The 19,392-nt window shown below is 62.3% G+C and overlaps 1 protein-coding gene across 2 annotated transcripts in view; it reads right to left on the reverse strand.

Moving 5' to 3' along the window:
* SPTBN4 (spectrin beta, non-erythrocytic 4) overlaps positions 1-19,392 on the reverse strand; it is a 63,689-nt gene that overhangs the window by 32,581 nt on the left and 11,716 nt on the right. Inside the window, exons 11-16 of one of the 2 annotated variants that reach the window (XM_074937265.1) lie at positions 16,973-17,275; positions 13,846-13,996; positions 12,751-12,990; positions 12,120-12,663; positions 11,605-11,742; positions 6,995-7,751 (exon numbers count right to left, since the gene is read on the reverse strand). In XM_074937265.1, coding sequence (XP_074793366.1) covers positions 6,995-7,751; positions 11,605-11,742; positions 12,120-12,663; positions 12,751-12,990; positions 13,846-13,996; positions 16,973-17,275 — 2,133 coding nt within the window. Of the gene's footprint in view, positions 1-6,994; positions 7,752-11,604; positions 11,743-12,119; positions 12,991-13,845; positions 13,997-16,972; positions 17,276-19,392 lie in introns of both variants that reach the window. The other variant, XM_074937264.1, reaches the window with a different exon arrangement.

The raw sequence follows: 19,392 nt of genomic DNA on the forward strand, positions 1-19,392 counted from the left end.
GCGCTTGGGCAGCCTGCAAACCTCCCCCCGACCACACACTCCCCCCACCGGCCCCCCGTGGTGGGGGGAAACTGAGACACGGAGGGGGAAGCCACGTGCCTGGGGTCACCCAGCAGGTCACGGGATAAAGCTGGGAAGAGAGTCCTGGCGCCCAGCATCCCCCTCTCCCCGGTATAACCACTAGATCCCACTCCCCTCCCAGACCTGGGGGTAGAACCCAGGAGTCCTGGCTCCCAGACCCCTGCTCTAACCACTAGTCCCCACCCACTCCCCGAGCCAGGGATAGAAAATCCCTCCCCGTCTTTCCTTCTCTGCCGTGTTTGGGGCCATGCGCACAGCGGCCCCACTGCCAGGCAGCTGCGCTCAGAGGCGCCTGGCAGCCGTCGCTCTGCGTTGGCGTCAGTTGGACGCAGGCCGCGCCAAATGCCAGCTCCCACGTTGCCAGCCTGAGCAGAGGAGCAGAGCTGCTCCCCTGGGCTCGGGCCTGGCTCCAAGCCTGTGGGCTTTGGGTCAAGCCCCTCATGCTGGGCACCACAGGGGGGCCAGAGACGGGGAACCCGCAGAGACCCGTGCGGGTCCCGGAGCCTAGATCCCAGCTGATGCCCTCAGCCCCAGGTGCTGCCTCGGAAGAGCATCTCCCTCTCCGCAGGGATTCCCCTGGCCTTGTCTGCAGCCAGCTCTGTTGGAGCCGGCCCTGCAACCACCCCGGAGCAGAGCTTCCTCCCAGTAACCGTCTGCCTGGCCTGCCCGGAGCGACACCTGGAGCGGGAGGCGAGGGCACGGGGCACTGACATAACTGCTCCCGACTGGCTCCAGCTAGGGCCTCCTCTTCCCCCCGGCTCCTGGGAGGGTGGGAGCCGGCTGACGGCTGGGGGATGCAGGACACACAGAGCCCTTACGCAGCCCCCCGGCCGTCAGTGGGACTTGCTCACAGGCTCAGACTTGTGCAGCTTCTTTCAGGGGAGTCAGGAGACCTGGGTTCTGTGCTCAGCTCCGCCACTGCCCTGCTGGCTGACCTTGGGCAAGTCCTTTCCCTCTCTGGGCCTCAGTTTCCCCTCCCACTCCTGGCCTATTTAGACTGGAAGCCCTTTAGGACAACACAGGTCTCTCACTCTGTCTGGGCAGCGCCCAGCTCGACGGGGCCCTGATCTTGGCCGGGGTCTGGGCAGCGCCCGGTGCGACGGGGCCCTGATCTCGGTTGTAGCCTCTGGGTGCTCCCATAATACTCACCATAACTCACAAGTGCTTTCCTGAACTGGGTCCTCACTACAGGCCCTGACTCCCCAGTTTCTGGGCTGCCGGTTGCTCCTCTGACAGGGTTGAGCCCCCATTTTAGCCAGCATTTTTTCCCAATCCCCCCACAGAGCCTGGGGCTCCATTTCCTGCTGTCCTGGATACGCTGGGCTGGGCAGAAAGGGGGTGGTGGGGAGCGGTGGGAACAGGGCCCTTGGGGCAGGAGCCCACCCTGCTCAGATTTCGTGCACTAAGGGGCCGGTTTGATGATCCGTGTCCCAGCTCAACAACCAGCCGACAAATCATCCACTCGAACCCAGCTAATGCGGCTTCCGGCCTTTCTCCGGCGCCGGGGTGCGAGTAATCGGGCTTTAGAGCCCATCTGGGAACCCGGGGAGCAACTCATCCATAACAGACGCCAAATACCAACGAATCATGAGTGACCAGCAATGAATTAGCCATTCATATTTAGGAATAACTAGCAGTTTGATCAGTATTGTTTTCTATGTAATGCCATTAGCTAGCTAGTGGTATTTGTTAAGTATTAATTACTCATTGGTGTGACGATGTGACGCAGCAGGGAGGGGGGAATGTTGACCTGGGAATGTGCCCTGGGGACGGGAGACCTGAGAGCCTGTCACCTGAGCCAGGAGGGGGAGGGGGAGGGGGAGGTAACACCTCTGCCCAGGAATGTGGATGGAGGCTGCAGCAGGGAACCTGCTCGGTGGGTTTAGTTTCAGTTTGGGGCTGGGTGGAGGAACACAGGGAACCCCAGGGCTGGGGTCTAAGCTCCCTGCTCCCCCAGAAGGACTTCACTGAGGGGTCCTGGGTGTCCCCACAAGCTCTGTTTTGGACTGTGTTCCTGTTGTCCAATAAACCTTCGGTTTTACTGGCTGGCTGAGAGTCTCAGTGGGTCCCAGGAAGAGGGGTGCAGGGCCTGGACTCCCCCACACTCCGTGACAACTGGTGGCAGCGGTGGGATCTACTGCACCCCGTGAACGGCGCTTCCTGCAGTAAGTGACTGGGGAACAGTAAAACGAAGGGGGATTGACGGGGACCAGGCGTGCTGAAGATTCAGAGAGAGACGGTTTCAGGGGGCGGTTAACCCCTGGGAGTGTGTCACCAGAGAGAAGGACTCTTGCAGTAACAGGGTCCCCCGGGGGATTGCAGCGAGCGGTCCCAGGGGCGGAGGAGTCTGCAGCTCGACCCTGGCAAAGAGGTGGTGACCTCAAGAAGGACTGGCACACTAGGGGCTTTTCCTGGAAACCGTGGACAGCTGCCCGGCCTGCGAGTGGCCAGCCGGGAGATGTACGCTAAACGCCTTAAGAGCGACCTGGTGGAGCTGTGCAGGCAGAGGGGGCTGCGCGTCGGGAGGTCCACCAAGGAACAGCTGATTGCCCAGCTGGAGGAGAGGGATCGCTTGGATGACCCGATCCCTGTCCCTGAGGGAAGCCGCCCGGCGGACGCAGCGTGGGCCCTGGGGCCTGACCAGGCTGGGAGGGGTCAGACTGCTGCCCAGGACACCCCGAGACCCTTCCTACCTATGCCTGGGGGAGGGGTTGTGGGAAGCCCAGCGAATACCGAGGGCCCCCTGACCCCAGCAGCCAGCAGGGGATCCTCCCAGCGGAGCTCCCCATCCCTGGAGCGGATGCGGCTGGAATGGGAGAGGGAGAGGAAAATGAGGGAGCTGGAGGATCATGAAAAACAACGTCAACATGAGGAGAAACAACGTCAACATGAGCAGGAGGAGAAGGAGAAACAACGTCAACATGAGCAGGAGGAGAAGGAGAGGGAGCGTCAGGAGAAGGAGAGGGAGCGTCAGGAGAAGGAGAGGGAGCGTCAGGAGAAGGAGAGGGAACGTCAACATGAGCAGCAGGAGAAGGAGAAACAAAGACAGCATGAACTGGAGCTGGCCAGGCTGAGGAGCAGTGGGGCCCCGGCTGCGGTGAGTGAGGGGGGACCCAAGACTGCAAGGAGCTTTGATAAGTGCTTCCTGGCCCAGCGGAAGGAGGGGGAGGACATAGATAGCTTCCTGACGGCCTTTGAGAATGCCTGCGAGCTGCACAGGGTTGACCCTGCAGACAGGCTCCAGTTCCTCACCCCCTTACTGGACCCCAAAGCCGTGGAGGTCTACAGCCGGATGACAGGGGCAGAGGCAGGGGACTATGAACTGTTCAAACAGGCCCTGCTCCGTGAGTTTGGGCTGACCCCCGAGATGTACCGGAGAAGGTTCCGGAGTCAGCGTAAAACGCCTGAGGTCACCTACCTACAACTGGTCAACAGGATGCAGGGATATGCCCGCAAGTGGACAGCGGGGGCCCGAACTAAAGAGGACCTGCTTGACCTGTTTGTACTGGAGCACCTGTATGAACAGTGCCCTTCCGACCTGAGGCTGTGGCTGGTGGACAAAAAGCTCGCGAACCCCCAGCATGCAGGGCAGCTGGCCGACGAGTTTGTGAACAGTCGGTCAGGGGGTAGCCTGGAGGAGTCCCAAAAGAACAGGCCCCCCCCGATGCAGCGAGAGAGTCACCATGGGGCCTCCCAGCGGGGAAATAGGGAGAACCCCCTCCAAAGGGGAACGCCTGGTGTCGGGCCCCTCCGACCCGTTCGAGGGGACCAACGTGACCTGAGCTGCTATCACTGTGGCCAGAGAGGCCACGTACGGGCCCAGTGCCCCGGGCTCAGGGACAAACTGAGCAGACCCAACCTACCCAGGGTTAACTGGGTAGGGACTCAGCTGGACGAGGGGCAGACGACCCAGGAACGGGGGGCTACCGGTTTACCACCTGCTCAGGAGGGGAGAGTACCCCCGGCCAGCCCCGCCAGAGGGCTGGAGGCTCTGGACTCAGGGTGCTCGGTTTACAGGGTGGGTGCGGGGCTGTCCCTCCGGAGAGAGTGCCTTGTTCCCCTGGAGGTGGATGGGAGGAAGGTCAATGGATACTGGGATACGGGCGCGGAGGTGACGCTGGCCCGGCCCGAGGTGGTGGCCCCAGATCGGGTGGTGCCCAACACCTACCTGACCCTGACGGGGGTGGGCGGGACCCCATTTAAGGTGCCCGTGGCAAGGGTACACCTGAAATGGGGGACCAAGGAGGGCCCCAAGGATGTGGGGGTACACCACCATTTGCCCACTGAAGTTTTGATGGGGGGAGACCTAGAGGACTGGCCAAGCGACCCCCCAGACCGCCCTGGTTGTGACCCGTAGCCAGAGCCGGCGAGGGGCACTGCGACCTGACCCTGGGGAGGGTACCACACTGGAGGCGCGAGACCCTACTCGGGTGGGGAGGGAGCGCCGAGGGGCACGGCTCAGAGAGGCTGCGGCCTCAGACCTGGCCACGGAGGGGGAACCGGGCCCCATCCCTTCCCCAGCCGCTGAGTTCCAGGCCGGGTTGAGGAAAGATCCCTCCTTGCAGAAGCTCAGGGACCTGGCCGACCTCAGTGAGGGACGGACCATGAGGAGAGGCTGCCAGGAGAGGTTCCTGTGGGAGAAGGGGTTCCTGTACCGAGAATGGGCTCCCCCAGGGGAAGGGGAGTCCTGTGGGATCAGGAGGCAGCTGGTGGTCCCCCAGAAGTATCGCCGCAAGCTCCTGTCCCTGGCCCATGACATCCCCCTCGCAGGGCACCAGGGAATCCGGCGCACCCGGCAGAGGTTGCTACAGAACTTTTACTGGCCCGGGGTCTTTACCACCGTCCGGCAGTATTGCCGATCCTGTGACCCCTGTCAGAGGGTGGGGAAGGCCCGGGACAAGGGGAAAGCGGCTTTGAGACCTTTGCCCATCATAGAGGAGCCTTTCCAGAAGGTGGCCATGGACATCGTGGGGCCTCTCAGCAAGACGACCCGGTCGGGGAAGAAATACATTCTGGTGGTGGTAGATTTCGCCACCCGCTACCCCGAGGCAGTGCCCTTAGCTTCCATTGAAGCAGACACCGTGGCAGATGCGCTCCTGACCATTTTCAGCCGAGTGGGGTTCCCCAGGGAAGTCTTGACAGACCAAGGCTCCAACTTCATGTCGGCCCTGCTCCGGTGCTTGTGGGAGAAATGTGGGGTCCGGCATGACTGGGCCTCAGCGTATCACCCCCAGTCCAATGGGCTGGTGGAGAGGTTTAACGGGACGCTAAAGATGATGCTGAAAACCTTTATGAACCAGCACCCGCAGGATTGGGACAAGTACTTACCTCACCTGCTGTTCGCGTACAGGGAGGTGCCCCAGGAGTCTACCGGATTTTCGCCTTTCGAACTGTTATATGGAAGGAGGGTGAGGGGCCCCCTGGACCTGATGAGAGACGAGTGGGAGGGGAAGGCCACTCCCGATGGAGAGTCAGTGGTGGAGTATGTCCTGACCTTCCGAGAGAGACTGGCTGAACTCATGGGCCTGGCCAGGGAGAATCTGGCCAGAGCCCAGAGGAAGCAGAAGGTCTGGTATGACCGCACGGCGCGGGCCCGTGCCTACGCCACCGGGGATCAGGTGATGGTTCTCATCCCCGTGAGAAAGAACAAACTACAGGCCGCCTGGGAGGGCCCGTTCAAGGTCGTCAAGCAGCTCAATGAGGTAAACTATGTGGTGGAGCTGTCGAACCGGGCCCACCACCGCCGGGTGTACCATGTGAATATGATGAAGCCATATTATGCCAGGGGGAATGTGGTGTTAGCTGTGTGTGGTCAGTGGGAGGAGCAGGGAGATGACCCTTTAGTAGATCTATTCCCTGGGACCAGAGCTGGTTCCCCCCTGGAAACAATCCCCCTCTCGGATCAGCTCACCCCTGCCCAGCAAGCCGAGGTCAGGGGGGTGCTGCATCCGTACCGACAGCTGTTTTCCAACCAGCCTGGACGCACTAATCTGACTGTCCACCGGGTGCAGACAGGGTCGCACCCGCCGATAAGATGCTCCCCCTTCCGAGTCACAGGGAAAACTGCTCAGGACCTGGAAAGAGAGGTCCGGGACATGCTGGCTTTGGGGGTGATCCAGCCATCGGCCAGCCCTTGGGCCTCGCCGGTGGTGCTGGTCCCCAAAAAGGATGGGTCAGTCCGGTTCTGTGTGGACTATCGGAAAACTTCTGTTTTACTGGCTGGCTGAGAGTCTCAGTGAATCCCAGGAAGACTCCCCCACACTCCGTGACAATTGGTATTTGATAATTTGCTAATAAATGTATTGCTAATTACCAAATGCTAATGAATAGTGAGCAATATCTAGCATATACCGATTAATAATTATCAAATAGCAAAAATTATTAGCAGTTAATACATGGCAAAATCCAATAATTATCAAATACCATTTAATTATTAGCAATGAATACTTAGATACCAAATAGTTAGCAAAGATCAATAAATTAACAATATTTAGAAATAGCCAATTACCAAAAATGAGTAATTAGCAATTCATTCTTAGCAGATACGAATAGTTCGCAAAGACAATACATGAGCAACTGATATGAAGTAATAACTAGCCAAAGAGACATCAATTAATAATTAGCAAATACTTAATACTGATTAATAGTAAAGCTCAGTAAGTAACTTAGCTAACTGCAATCACTGCAAATTAATTCTTAGCCAATGGCAATTAATACGTAGCAAATAATTACCAAATATTAATAACCTTGCAGGATTTAGCAATAATTGGCCAGTCATCCCAATTAATAAGAAGCCATTGATACTTAACAAACGCCATTCATCGTTCACAGATATAACTAGCAGTTCGTCCTGGGCACTAGCCCTGCAATGCCCCGCGGCGACGCACCCTGCCGAGCAGCCCCGCCCCGTTACCTGGCTGTACAGACACGCCTCGGCCTGCTGCACGTCCCTCAGGAACAGGTGGAAGACGTGGGCCTGGACCAGCGCCCCCCGCCGGCTCTCCCACATCTGCAGCAGCTTGTTCCAGCCCACGTCCAGCTTCTGCAGCCACTGCTGGAGCGAGAGGAAGGGGACGTCGGCCTCTTCCAGGGCCAGCAGGTCGCTGGCCTCCTGGATCGTGGTGTAGTCCTCCTCGTAGCGGTCGATCTCCTCCTTGAGGGCCACGTGCTGGCTCAGCAGCCGCTCCGCCCCTGCCAGGTTGCTGGGAAGTTCTTCCGAGGCCACGGCTGCCTGAGTCTTCACCAGCCAGGTCAGGAAGTTGTCCAGGTCCTGGATGAACTGCTGCAGCCGGCTGGCCACGGAGAGCGAGTCCTCGCAGCCCTGCAGGGTGCTCTTCAAGGCCTCCCACTCCTCACTGATCTCCTCGAAGTGCAGCAGGACGGCCAGCGCATGGGCTGGGTGGGAGGTGGCCAAGGCTTCCCCCTCCTGCTGCAGCTCGAGGAGCTTGGGTTCCAGCACCACCAGGGCAGCCTCCATGGTGGAGAGCTTGCGCTGCAAGGCCAGGACGCCACCCAGGTCGCCGGTGCTGCACTGGCTGGCCTCCACGGCGCGGCGCTTCTCCCGGATCTGCGCCTTGATCTCGGTGCACTCCAGCAGGTAGTTCTGGATCCTCAGGACGGAGCTGAGATGGTCCTTCCTCTGCTCCACCAGCTCCACCACCCGGTTCCACCTGGGCTCGCCAGACACAGAGAAAAGCCCATCAGCGGCTTGGGCACGGCCACGTGGCACAGGCCCTTCCCCGCACGCCGGAGACGCTTGGCTCGCCTTCCAAACAACCCCCCCGGAGCCAAGGCCGGTGCAACCCCGGCGGCTGTGCAGAAAAGCTGGGAAAGGCTAAAAACACCAGGCAGCAAACGAACCCCAACAGGAATTCATCTGAAAACAATACATCCCATGATACGCAAACCAATCTCCTGACCCACGAGCTTTGCGTGCTGGGGGCTGGCAGAGATGCAGCCGGCTGGGGAAGGAGGACGGCCCGGCCCGGTGGTGAGGGCTCTCGTCTGGGACCTCGGAGACCCCGGGGCAATTCCCTGCTCGGCTCCAGGCGCCCTGGGGCCCAGATGCTCAGACTGTTTCGGGGCTTTGCTCCCACTGGGCTGAGGAGCTGGGCTGTCTTGCCGTGGTGTGGAGCTAATCCACCTCCCTGAGAGAGGAGCTGGGTCGTGGGAGAAGCCCTTCCAGCTACACGGTGCTGGCCAGCCTGGGGCTTTGGTTGGCAAAAGTGCCTGGCTCAAAGGGGGGGATTTCCTACGCCCCCGAGTGAGCTCGTCACACCGATGTAAGCATGTAGTGGCCTGTGTCGTGCTGTGCCTCAGTTTCCCAGCTGTGCCAGGGTAATAGCACTGCCTGCCTCCCAGGAGTGCCCAGGCCGACGGGCAGCTTGCCGGGTACAGCCGAGGTGGGGCCGTAGACAGGAAGCTGGTAAATGTGCAGCGTCATTGTCAAATGCCAAGCCAGAGAGAACAGGACGGAGGCAGTTAACAAATGCGGATAAAAACGGGAAAAAATCGACTGCTTTGGTCATTTTCCAAGAACATTTTTCATTGAAACAGACAATTTTGGACAAAACAATGTTTTCTGGGGGGTTTTGGATTTTTTTTTTAAAGCCAATTTTCATGTAAAACCCGGTTTGGGAACGAGGAATGTTCGCCCAGCTCTGCTCCGTGGCTTGATCTCAGCGGGCTTCAGATCCGGACCGCGGTTTCCTGGACAGGGGGTGTGGGAAGCGGGGCGTGGGGGGGTGCGTGTGCGTTCCATGCCACGGCACGGCTCCGTCTCCCTCTAGTGGCTGTGTCCCGAGCGAGGCTTACGAGTCACCTCTGTGGTACCAGACCGGGGCCATTAGCCCAGACAAAGGGGCTGTGGTGTTGAGGCCCAGAGCTGGACCCCCGCACGGCAGCCAGGGGCTGCGGGCACCGTTACACGTGCCTCAGACAAACGGCAGGAGACACAGCTCTGCGTTTCCAGCGACCTCAACTCCTGCAGCCTCCGTGTTCAGCGCCCAGCACGAGGGGCCGGGGGCCGACATGCCAGGGATGCTGGGTGCCCAGGGCACCACTCTCAGTGCTCGGCAATGTCTGCCAATCAGCCCCCTCAGGAGACGCCTCCCGATGGAGCCCAAGCCACCGAGGAGCAATGGTCCCACGTTGCAGTGGGGGAGGTCTCGGTAGGAAATGCTGTTTCACTGGGAGGGTGGGGAAGCCCTGGAAGGGCCCCGTGATCACAGCTGTTCTGCCAGGATTTCCTCTCCTACCCCCGCCCCCGGGGACCCTAGAGCTGCCAGTGTGAACCCCTAGGCAGGCCCCACTTCAGGGGGCCCATGAAAAGCCGTTGGAGCGGTTCCCGATGCTGCTGGGACCCAGACACATGGCCCTGTTGAGTCCCATGGAAAAGGAGCCGGCCGGAGCCAGCCGTGCGCCAGGGAGGAGGAGCGGGCGGGCGGGAGGGCGGCTGGAGGTGTTCAATACACCCGCAAGCAGCACCATGTCCCCGGGCAGACGGACAGACCCCGTCTCAGCTGCCTGGCACTCCCAGGTCTAGCCCATGCTGCACACGGGCCCTTGGCACGCTCCTGGCTCCCACCCACCGACCCTGTGGTCTCTGGGCCAGGGAACTGGGCAGCGGGTTACGCAGCGAACAGAGCGGACGAGCCCCGAGCCCCCAGCCCAGGTGCCCGTCGATCTCCGGGCATGGGCAGGGCCATTAGCCGTGTGTTACAGACGCGGCCCGGACGCACGCCGTAGAACTGATCCATGAAATTGTTTTTAATTGTTCGCTTTATTAATATAACTTCATAAGTAAAGTTTTATGAATGAAACTACATCCATTCATAAAACCAGGTACCCCAAGAACTGGCTAATTGAGTTTCACTTTCAATCCAATTGCTGCTTAAATCACTGAAACTTGCACGGCCTCAACATGGGAACTTCTGCTCCCTGTTTGCCGTTCCTTACACGTGTCCATGGTGTAACCCAAACTCCATTGTAACTTCTCCCAAACTCCATTGTACAACGCTCACTTCATTTTCGCTAAACCCTGCTGTAATCTGATGAGTGTAGTTTCAATGTGGGAATGAGGGATGGATGGATGGATGATGGACTCAACCTCCAGCCCCAGCCGGTCCTGATAAAATAAAGTGTAAACACCAAGGGCTGAAGATGCAGACAACAGCCCTGACGAAGTAAGAAAAGTCCACCCTCAAAAGAAAAGAACAAAAGTACAGCTGAAGAAACATCAAAGCCAGGTCCCAGGCTGAAAGTCACGTCTGCAACTGACGGGTGATCACTCACTCCGGACCCAGAGGCAGCCTGACTCAGCAAGACCTGTAGACTCTGGATTCAAACTAAAGCCTGCAAACAGGATGGGGGAGATGGAAGACTGTCACAGAGTGAGGGGGAGTCCAGGCCCTGCACCCCTCTTCCTGGGATTCACCGCAACTCTCAGCCAGCCAGTAACACAGAAGGTTTATTGGACAACAGGAACACAGTCTCAAGCAGAGCTTGTGGGGACACCCAGGACCCCTCAGTCAAGTCCTTCTGGGGGAGCAGGGAGCTCAGACCCCAGCCCTGGGGTTCCCTGCGTTCCACCACCCAGCCCCAAACTGAAAACTACACCCCCCCAGCAGGCCCCCTCCTGCAGCCTCTGTCCACCCCCCCCCCCCCCCGCTCAGGCGACAGGCTCTCAGGTCTCCCAGTGAAACTCCCCTGCCACATTCCCAGGTCAACGCTCCCCCTCCCCGCTGCCTCGCGACTTTGGAGGGTAATACCATATGAACTGGAACCATAAACTCACTGAACATTAAATCCCACCAAACGAGGGTAGGTCCATCCCCATCACCGTATCCGCCCCACACCTGAACGTCGCCATTACCTGGACGACATACCCCCATCGCTCAGTGTCTGCACTTTGACCCGTCAAACTTTCACCACCAACCGGGGAGATTGCAGATTATGTATTCCTTACGCCACCCGCTCCTAAACCGAATTTCGCACCCCTTGATAATCTGTACCTTATTCCCTGATAACCAGAAACTTCTGTGCCTAAACTCTGTACCGTTTTCTTTTTACTTCAACATCATCTTAATAAAATTATTAATTCTGCTGCCAACATGGAAGGGCATCGGTGCGCGCCCCACAGAGACCCAGCCCTTCCTCGTGCCCGGCTTTCCTGGCCAGTGAGCCGCCACAAGCCACGAACTCGAGCTACATTCAGGACTGGGAACTATACAGCAGCTGCAGAACATTTGGGGGGTGTGTGTACATTGTGTGGGTGTGTGTACATTGTGTGGGTGTGTGTGTGTGTACATTGTGTGGGTGTGTATACATTGTGTTATTATAATAAACGTGACATCTTGTCTTGTCCCCTGAAACGATCCTGTCCAGTTTTGTCTGTATAACAACGCGGGGACCCAGAGAGCCGGGAATTGAACCCAGCCCCGCCTCTGATCCTGAGGCCCCACCTTCCGAAGCCTCCCCCAGGGCCCGCAGAGCGCAGCCTGCCCCGGCCCCACGGGCAGGTACCTGCTGTTCAGGTGGTCCCGACAGGACTGCACCTCGGACGCGCTGGGGTGGCCGCCCTCCACCAGCTGCTGCACCGTCTCGTTCACGTCCAGGATGCGCCCCATCACGCTGCTCATCTCCTGGTCCAGGCTCTCAAACCTGCCCAAGGCGCACAGGGGCTCGTGGATAGAACAGAATCGTATGGGGCATTCAGAACCCCGGCGTCCTGGCTCCCCACCCTTCCCCCCTCCTTCCAGAGCTGGGAATGGAACCCAGGCGTCCTGGCTCCCAGCCCCCTACTCTAGCCACTAGGCCCCACTCCTCTCCCAGAGTTGGGATAGAACCCAGGAGCTCTGGTTCCCAGCCCCAGCTCCCCCCCCCAACCACTAGACCCCTCTTCCCCCCAAAACTAGAAATGGAACCCAGGCATCCTGGCCCCCAGCCTTTCCTCCCAGAGCTGGGAATGGAACCCAGGCGTCCTGGCTCCCAGCCCCCCGGCTCTAGGCCCCCGCAGGGAACAGACCCGCGGGCCAGACCTGTGCTTCACCACTTCCACGTCCTCCAGCTCCTGGGGCGCATGCATCCCGGAGAGCCACTGCTCCTTCTCGTCCAGCCAGCCCTCGCAGGCCCGGACCTCGCCGAACATGCGGTACACGGCCAGGGCGTCCTGCAGCCACTGGTGCCGCAGCACGGCCACCTCGGCCACCTCCCCGTAGAGCTGCTCCACCTCCACGATGCGGATCTGCACGTCCAGCACCTGGTGGTGCTGGGGGGCCAGGCGGGCCAGCTGGGCGCGCAGGGCCAGCACGGGCGCCCGGTGCTGCTCCAGCTCCTGGGCCACGGCCGCCTGCTTGCGGAGCAGTGCCTGGCTGGAGTACTCGTCGTGCCCGAAGTCGTCGCTGGAGGCCAGGCGGTAGGTGTCCTGCAGCCAGGCCAGCAGGTCGTCCGTCTCCGCGCTGAACTGGTAGAAGCTCAAGGCCTCCTGCAGCTTCTGCTGGTGCATCCCCGTCACCTCCTCCAGCTTCTTCCAGCACTGCCGCACCTCCCGCAGCTTCTCCTCCAGCTGGGCCGTGCCGGGGCGCTGGGTGGCCAGCAGCTGCTCCCCCTTCTTCACGGCCTGGTGCAGCAGGGCCCGGCGCCCACCCAGCTCCCCCAGCATCAGCTTGTGCTGCCCGCTCAGCTGCAGGACGCTGCTCAGGTCCCTGCCGCACGGCTTGGAGGCCAGGATCTGCTCCTTCTCCCGCACCCAGGCCTCCGCCTCCTCCAGCTCCTGGAAGAAGGCCCACAGGTGGCGGGAGGCCTCCAGCTCCGTGCGCCGCTGGGCCGCCTGCTGGCGCAGCTCCTCCAGGCACGTCTGCACGTGGGTCACGCGGTTACGGATGATCTGGGGGTCGCAGGGCTGGTAACCTGGGGCAGGGGAGCAGGAGAGACGTTGGGCCCTGCTCTTAGCCGCTGATTGCTGCTGGGGAAAGAGCTTCGCCACCAGGGTCCTGGCTCCCGGCCCCCTGCTCTAACCACTCAGTCTGACTGCCCTCCCAGAGCTGGGCTGGAACCCAGGAGTCCTGACTCCCAGCCCCCCCGCTCTAACCACTCAGTCTGACTGCCCTCCCAGAGCTGGGCTGGAACCCAGGAGTCCTGGCTTCCGGCCCCCTGCTCTGACCACTCAGTCTGACTGCCCTCCCAGAGCTGGGCTGGAACCCAGGAGTCCTGGCTCCCAGCCCCCTGCTCTAACCACTCAGTCTGACTGCCCTCCCAGAGCTGGGCTGGAACCCAGGAGTCCTGGCTCCCAGCCCCACCTGCTCTAACCCACTAGACCTAACTCTACTCCCCAGTACAGCCCTCGTCTGTTCTGCAAATTGTCTGCCTGCCCCCAGGTCTTGTTCAGGAGCCGGGTGCCCATGGCTTTGCACAGGAATCTCTCCCACGGTGCCTTGGGCACTCAGTCCCCGGGCCTGGCCTGTTGGCTAGAGACCCAGAGAACCCAGGAGTCCTGGCTCCCAGGCCCCCCACCTCCATCTCAGCCCACCTGGGCCTGCACGTTCTCTGCAGAAGGCGTCTGCCGTCGGACGCGGGCTAGATGCCCCAGCTGGCTACAGGAGCCACGCTCCGCTCCTGAGCGAGGTCCGGGCACCGGGCGCCGCTGGCGAGGGGACCAGTGGCTGGGATAAGCTGCCGTTCGGACCGGCGCAAAGCGCGGCCCGGCCCCGCCGCCAGGCGGCCCCACCGCAGGGGTCAGGGGACCCCGCCCCAGCCCGCGCTTACCCTCCAGCTCGCAGAACTTCAGGGCGGCCTGGTTGAGCGCCTGCACCCGCTCGCTCTGGGCCGCCACGTCGGCCTCCAGCAGGCCGTGCTTCTGCAGCAGGTCCTCCACCTCCAGCAGGTGCTTCCCCACCTCCCTCGACAGCAGCGGGGCCTGGCGGGACCAAGGGCGGGCAAAGCCGTCACCGCCGGGTGGGCATCCAGTTGCGAGCGACCCCAGGCAGGGGCGGCCTCTCTGTTACGTACAGCACCTGGCACCACGGGGCCCCGAGGCCCTATCGTAACGCCCACAGGAAGTTACTGGCCTGGCACGATTCTCTTCTTCCAGGGGCCTGATGGGGGGACTCTGGCCGGCCAGCGGCCCGGGGGTCAGGCCGGTGCTCGGGCTGGTGGCCAGGGGTCAGGCCGGCCAGTGGCCTGGGACTAGCAGCAGGTGGGTCGGGGCTCGGGGTGGCTGGCGTGGCTAGGGCAGGTCATCTGGCGGGACCGGGGCTCAGGGCAGCTGGGGTGGGCGGGCCGGGGCTCCTCTGGCCACGGGGGGCTTGGGGCTCTGGTGGGCGGGGGGCCGAAGCCGCAAGACAAGGGTTCGGGTTGCCAGGCATCCGGTCGAAAAGGGATCCTGGAGGCTCCGGTCAGCACCGCTGGTAACAGTCCGGTCAGCGGCTCCGGGGCTAAGGCAGGTTCCCCGCCTGCCCTGGCTCCGGCCGCCAGGTCCCTGCAGCCCCTAGGCCCATGGGCAGCCAGGGAGGCACCGCGCGCGGCCCCCACCCCCAGTGCCGGCTCCGCAGCTCCCATAGGCCGGGGGGCTGCAAGGACCTGGCAGCCACTTCCTGGGAGCTGCGGTAAGCGCTGCTGGGACCCCGAACTCCCTTCCACACCCCAGCCCGGAGTCCCCTCCTGCACCCAAATTCCCTCCCGGATCCCACTCCCTGCAGCCCCCCTCACAACCAACCCCTGCCCCAGCCCTGAGCCCCGTCCCGCACCCCAAACCCCTCATCCCTGGCCCCACCCCAGAGCCCACACCCCCAGCCGGAGCCCTCACCCTCCCGCACCCCACAACCTTCCCCAGCCCAGTGAAAGTGAGCGAGGGTGGGAGAGAGCGAGCGGCGGAGGGGGTGGGGGATGGAGCAAGTGGGGGCAGGGCCTCGGAGAAGGGGTGGGGCAGGGGTGTTCGGTTTTGTGCGATTAGAAAGATGGCAACCCTAGCGGGGTGAGGCTTGGCTGGAAGGGGAGGAGCCGGGGAGCTAGCCTCCCTGAAGTGGGGATCAAGTGCCACACCCAGAGGCTCAACCGAGATCGGGGCCCCGGCGCACCGGGCGCTGCCCAGACACAGGGTGGGATCGGGGCCCCGTCGCACCGGGCGCTGCACAGACACAGGCTGGGATTGGGGCCCTGGCGTGCCGGGCGCTGCGCAGACACAGGGTGGGATCGGGGCCCCGTCGCACCGGGCGCTGCACAGACACAGGCTGGGATTGGGGCCCTGGCGTGCCGGGCGCTGCGCAGACACAGGGTGGGATCGGGGCCCCGGCGCGCTGGGCGCTGCGCAGACACAGGCTGGGATCGGGGCCCCGGCGCGCCGGGCGCTGCGCAGACACAGGGTGGGATCGGGGCCCCGGCGCGCCGGGCGCTGCGCAGACACAGGCTGGGATCGGGGCCCCGGCGCGCCGGGCGCTGCGCAGACACAGGCTGGGATCGGGGCCCCGGCGCGCCGGGCGCTGCGCAGACACAGGGTGGGATCGGGGCCCCGTCGCACCGGGCGCTGCGCAGACACAGGGTGGGATCGGGGCCCCGGCGCGCTGAGCGCTGCGCAGACACAGGCTGGGATCGGGGCCCCGGCGCGCTGAGCGCTGCGCAGACACAGGCTGGGATCGGGGCCCCGGCGCGCCGGGCGCTGCGCAGACACAGGGTGGGATCGGGGCCCCGGCGCGCTGAGCGCTGCGCAGACACAGGCTGGGATCGGGGCCCCGGCGCGCCGGGCGCTGCCCAGACACAGGCTGGGATCGGGGCCCCGTCACGCCGGGCGCTGCCCAGACACAGGCTGGGATCGGGGCCCCGGCGCGCCGGGCGCTGCCCAGACACAGGGTGGGATCGGGGCCCCGGCGCACCGGGCGCTGCCCAGACACAGGCTGGGATCGGGGCCCCGGCGCGCTGGGCGCTGCGCAGACACAGGCTGGGATCGGGGCCCCGGCGCGCCAGGCGCTGCACAGACACAGGCTGGGATCGGGGCCCCGGCGCGCCAGGCGCTGCACAGACACAGGCTGGGATCGGGGCCCCGGCGCGCCAGGCGCTGCACAGACACAGGCTGGGATCGGGGCCCCGGCGTGCCGGGCGCTGCCCAGACACAGGCTGGGATCGGGGCCCCGTCGCACCGGGCGCTGCACAGACACAGGCTGGGATCGGGGCCCCGGCGCGCCGGGCGCTGCCCAGACACAGGGTGGGATCGGGGCCCCGGCGCGCCGGGCGCTGCCCAGACACAGGCTGGGATTGGGGCCCCGGCGCGCCGGGCGCTGCACAGACACAGTCTGGGATCGGGGCCCCGGCGCGCCGGGCGCTGCACAGACACAGGGTGGGATCGGGGCCCCGGCACGCCGGGTGCTGCCCAGACACAGGCTGGGATTGGGGCCCCGGCGCGCCGGGCGCTGCACAGACACAGGCTGGGATCGGGGCCCCGGCGCGCCGGGCGCTGCGCAGACACAGGGTGGGATCGGAGCCCCGGCGCGCCAGGCGCTGCACAGACACAGGGTGGGATCGGGGCCCGGCGAGCCAGGCGCTGCCCAGACACAGGCTGGGATTGGGGCCCCGGCGCGCCGGGCGCTGCGCAGACACAGGGTGGGATCGGGGCCCCGACAGCGCCTGCCCCACGAGCTCGCAGCCTGAGCAGACCGTGGGGGGAAATGGGAGCCCAGCAAGGGTGAGGGACGTGCCCAAGGTCCCAGTTCCCAGCCCGGTGCCCCAGCTGCCGGCCCGCGCTGCAGCTCTGCCCACAGCAGCCTCTCTCCGCCTCTGCGGACTTGGCCCCCCAGTTCACACAGGAGCCTTGGCTCCCCCGGGTCCTGGGCACTGGTTTAAACCAGGCCCAGCCCCTCCAGGCCATGAGCAGGCTCCCCGCTTCCCCCCGCTCCCTGCCCACCTGCATCTCCTCCATCCAGCCGATCATGGAAACCATGTCCTGGAAGATGGTCTGCAGAGCCAGGCTCTGCTCCAGGCGGGCCCGCCGGGCACCCACCAGCTCGGTCAGCAGCCCCCACTGGCGCAGGATGCTGCCCTTCTGGGCGCTGATGCGCCGCACGTCGTAGTAGCCCTCGGCCTCCAGGGCCAGCGCCAGCTCCACCACCACCTGGATGCGCTCCTCATAGGACGAGACGTCCGCCTCAATGGCCTCGTGCTTCTTCATGGCCGCCTCCACCGCCGGCAGGTCGTAGCCAAAGTTGTCCTGGGGGCGGCGGGGGCGTGAGAGAGAACACAAGAGCGGCCAGACCGGCTCAGAGCAAAGGTCCCTCTCGCCCCGTGTCCTGGCCTCCGGCAGTGGCCAGTGCCAGGGGCCCCCGAGGGAACGAACAGAACAGGGAATCACCGAGTGATCCATCCCATCGCCCATTCCCAGCTCCTGGCAAACAGAGCCCAGGGACACCATCCCGCCAATCCTGGCTAATAGCCACTGATGGACCTGTCCTCCATGAACTTATCTAGTTCTTTTTTGAACCCTGTTATGGTCTTGGCCTTCACAACATCCCCTGGCGAGGAGTTCCCCAGGTTGGCTGTGCATTGTGGGAAGAAATACTTCCTTTGGTTTGTTTTAAACCTCCTGCCTGTTCATTGCATTGGGTGACCCCTAGTTCTTGTGTTACGAGAAGTAAATAACACGCCCTTATCTACTTATCATAGAATCATAGAATATCAGGGTTGGAAGGGACCCCAGAAGGTCATCTAGTCCAACCCCCTGCTCGAAGCAGGACCAATTCCCAGTTAAATCATCCCAGCCAGGGCTTTGTCAAGCCTGACCTTAAAAACCTCTAAGGAAGGAGATTCTACCACCTCCCTAGGTAACGCATTCCAGTGTTTCACCACCCTCTTAGTGAAAAAGTTTTTCCTAATATCCAATCTAAACCTCCCCCATTGCAACTTGAGACCATTACTCCTCGTTCTGTCATCTGCTACCATTGAGAACAGTCTAGAGCCATCCTCTTTGGAACCCCCTTTCAGGTAGTTGAAAGCAGCTATCAAATCCCCCCTCATTCTTCTCTTCTGCAGACTAAACAATCCCAGCTCCCTCAGCCTCTCTTCATAAGTCATGTGCTCTAGACCCCTAATCATTTTTGTTGCCCTTCGCTGGACTCTCTCCAATTTATCCACATCCTTCTTGTAGTGTGGGGCCCAAAACTGGACACAGTACTCCAGATGAGGCCTCACCAATGTCGAATAGAGGGGAACGATCACGTCCCTCGATCTGCTGGCTATGCCCCTACTTATACATCCCAAAATGCCATTGGCCTTCTTGGCAAGAAGGGCACACTGCTGACTCATATCCAGCTTCTCGTCCACTGTCACCCCTAGGTCCTTTTCTGCAGAACTGCTGCCTAGCCATTCGGTCCCTAGTCTGTAGCGGTGCATTGGATTCTTCCATCCTAAGTGCAGGACCCTGCACTTATCCTTATTGAACCTCATCAGATTTCTTTTGGCCCAATCCTCCAATTTGTCTAGGTCCTTCTGTATCCTATCCCTGCCCTCCAGCGTATCTACCACTCCTCCCAGTTTAGTATCATCCGCAAATTTGCTGATTTACTTTCCCCACACCGGTCATGATTTTACAGACCTCTGTCGTATCCCCCCGAGTCGTCTCTTTTCTAAGCTGAGAAGTCCCCGTATTATTCATCTCTCCTCATACAGCAGCAGTTCCAGCCCCCGTTCATTGTTGTTGCCCTTTTCTGAACCTTTTCCAATTCCAATCTACCTTTTCTGAGATGGGGCGACCACATCCGCACGCAGGATTCCAGCTGTGGGCGTCCCATGGATTGACATAGAGCAGGGGTCTCAAACTCGAACCACCAGGAGGGCCACGTGAGGACTCGTACGTTGGTCCAAGGGCCCCTGCCCCCCACTCCACCCCCACCTGCGGGGTGCAGCAGGGGTCTCAGGGCAGGGAGTTGGGGTGCGGGGTGCAGGAGGGGTTCGGGTTCCGGCCCGGCTTACCTTGAGCGGCTCCGGGAAGGCAGGGGCGCGCGCCGGGGCCAGGGTAGGCTCCCTGCCTGCCCCGGCCCCACAGGTACCCACAGGCAAGAGCAGCTCCCGGAGTGCTCGGCTCCCCCTCCCCCCGGGGCTGCAGGGGTGGCGCGGAGCCCTCAGCACCAAGGGGTTGGCAAATCCGCGGGCCGGATCCAGAGCCCCGAGGGGCCGGATCCGGCCCAGGGCCATAGTTTGCCCACCCCCGGCCTGGAGGTAGGCCAGGGCCGCGGCGCGCTGGGGGGGGGGCCCACGGGAGCTTGGTGGGCCACAGGGAAGAACCCCGCGGGCCGCGTGTTTGAGACCCCTGATGTAGAGGCAACGTGATAT

Source organism: Natator depressus, chromosome 23 (genome assembly GCF_965152275.1).
Source record: "Natator depressus isolate rNatDep1 chromosome 23, rNatDep2.hap1, whole genome shotgun sequence".
NCBI lineage: Eukaryota > Metazoa > Chordata > Testudines > Cheloniidae > Natator > Natator depressus.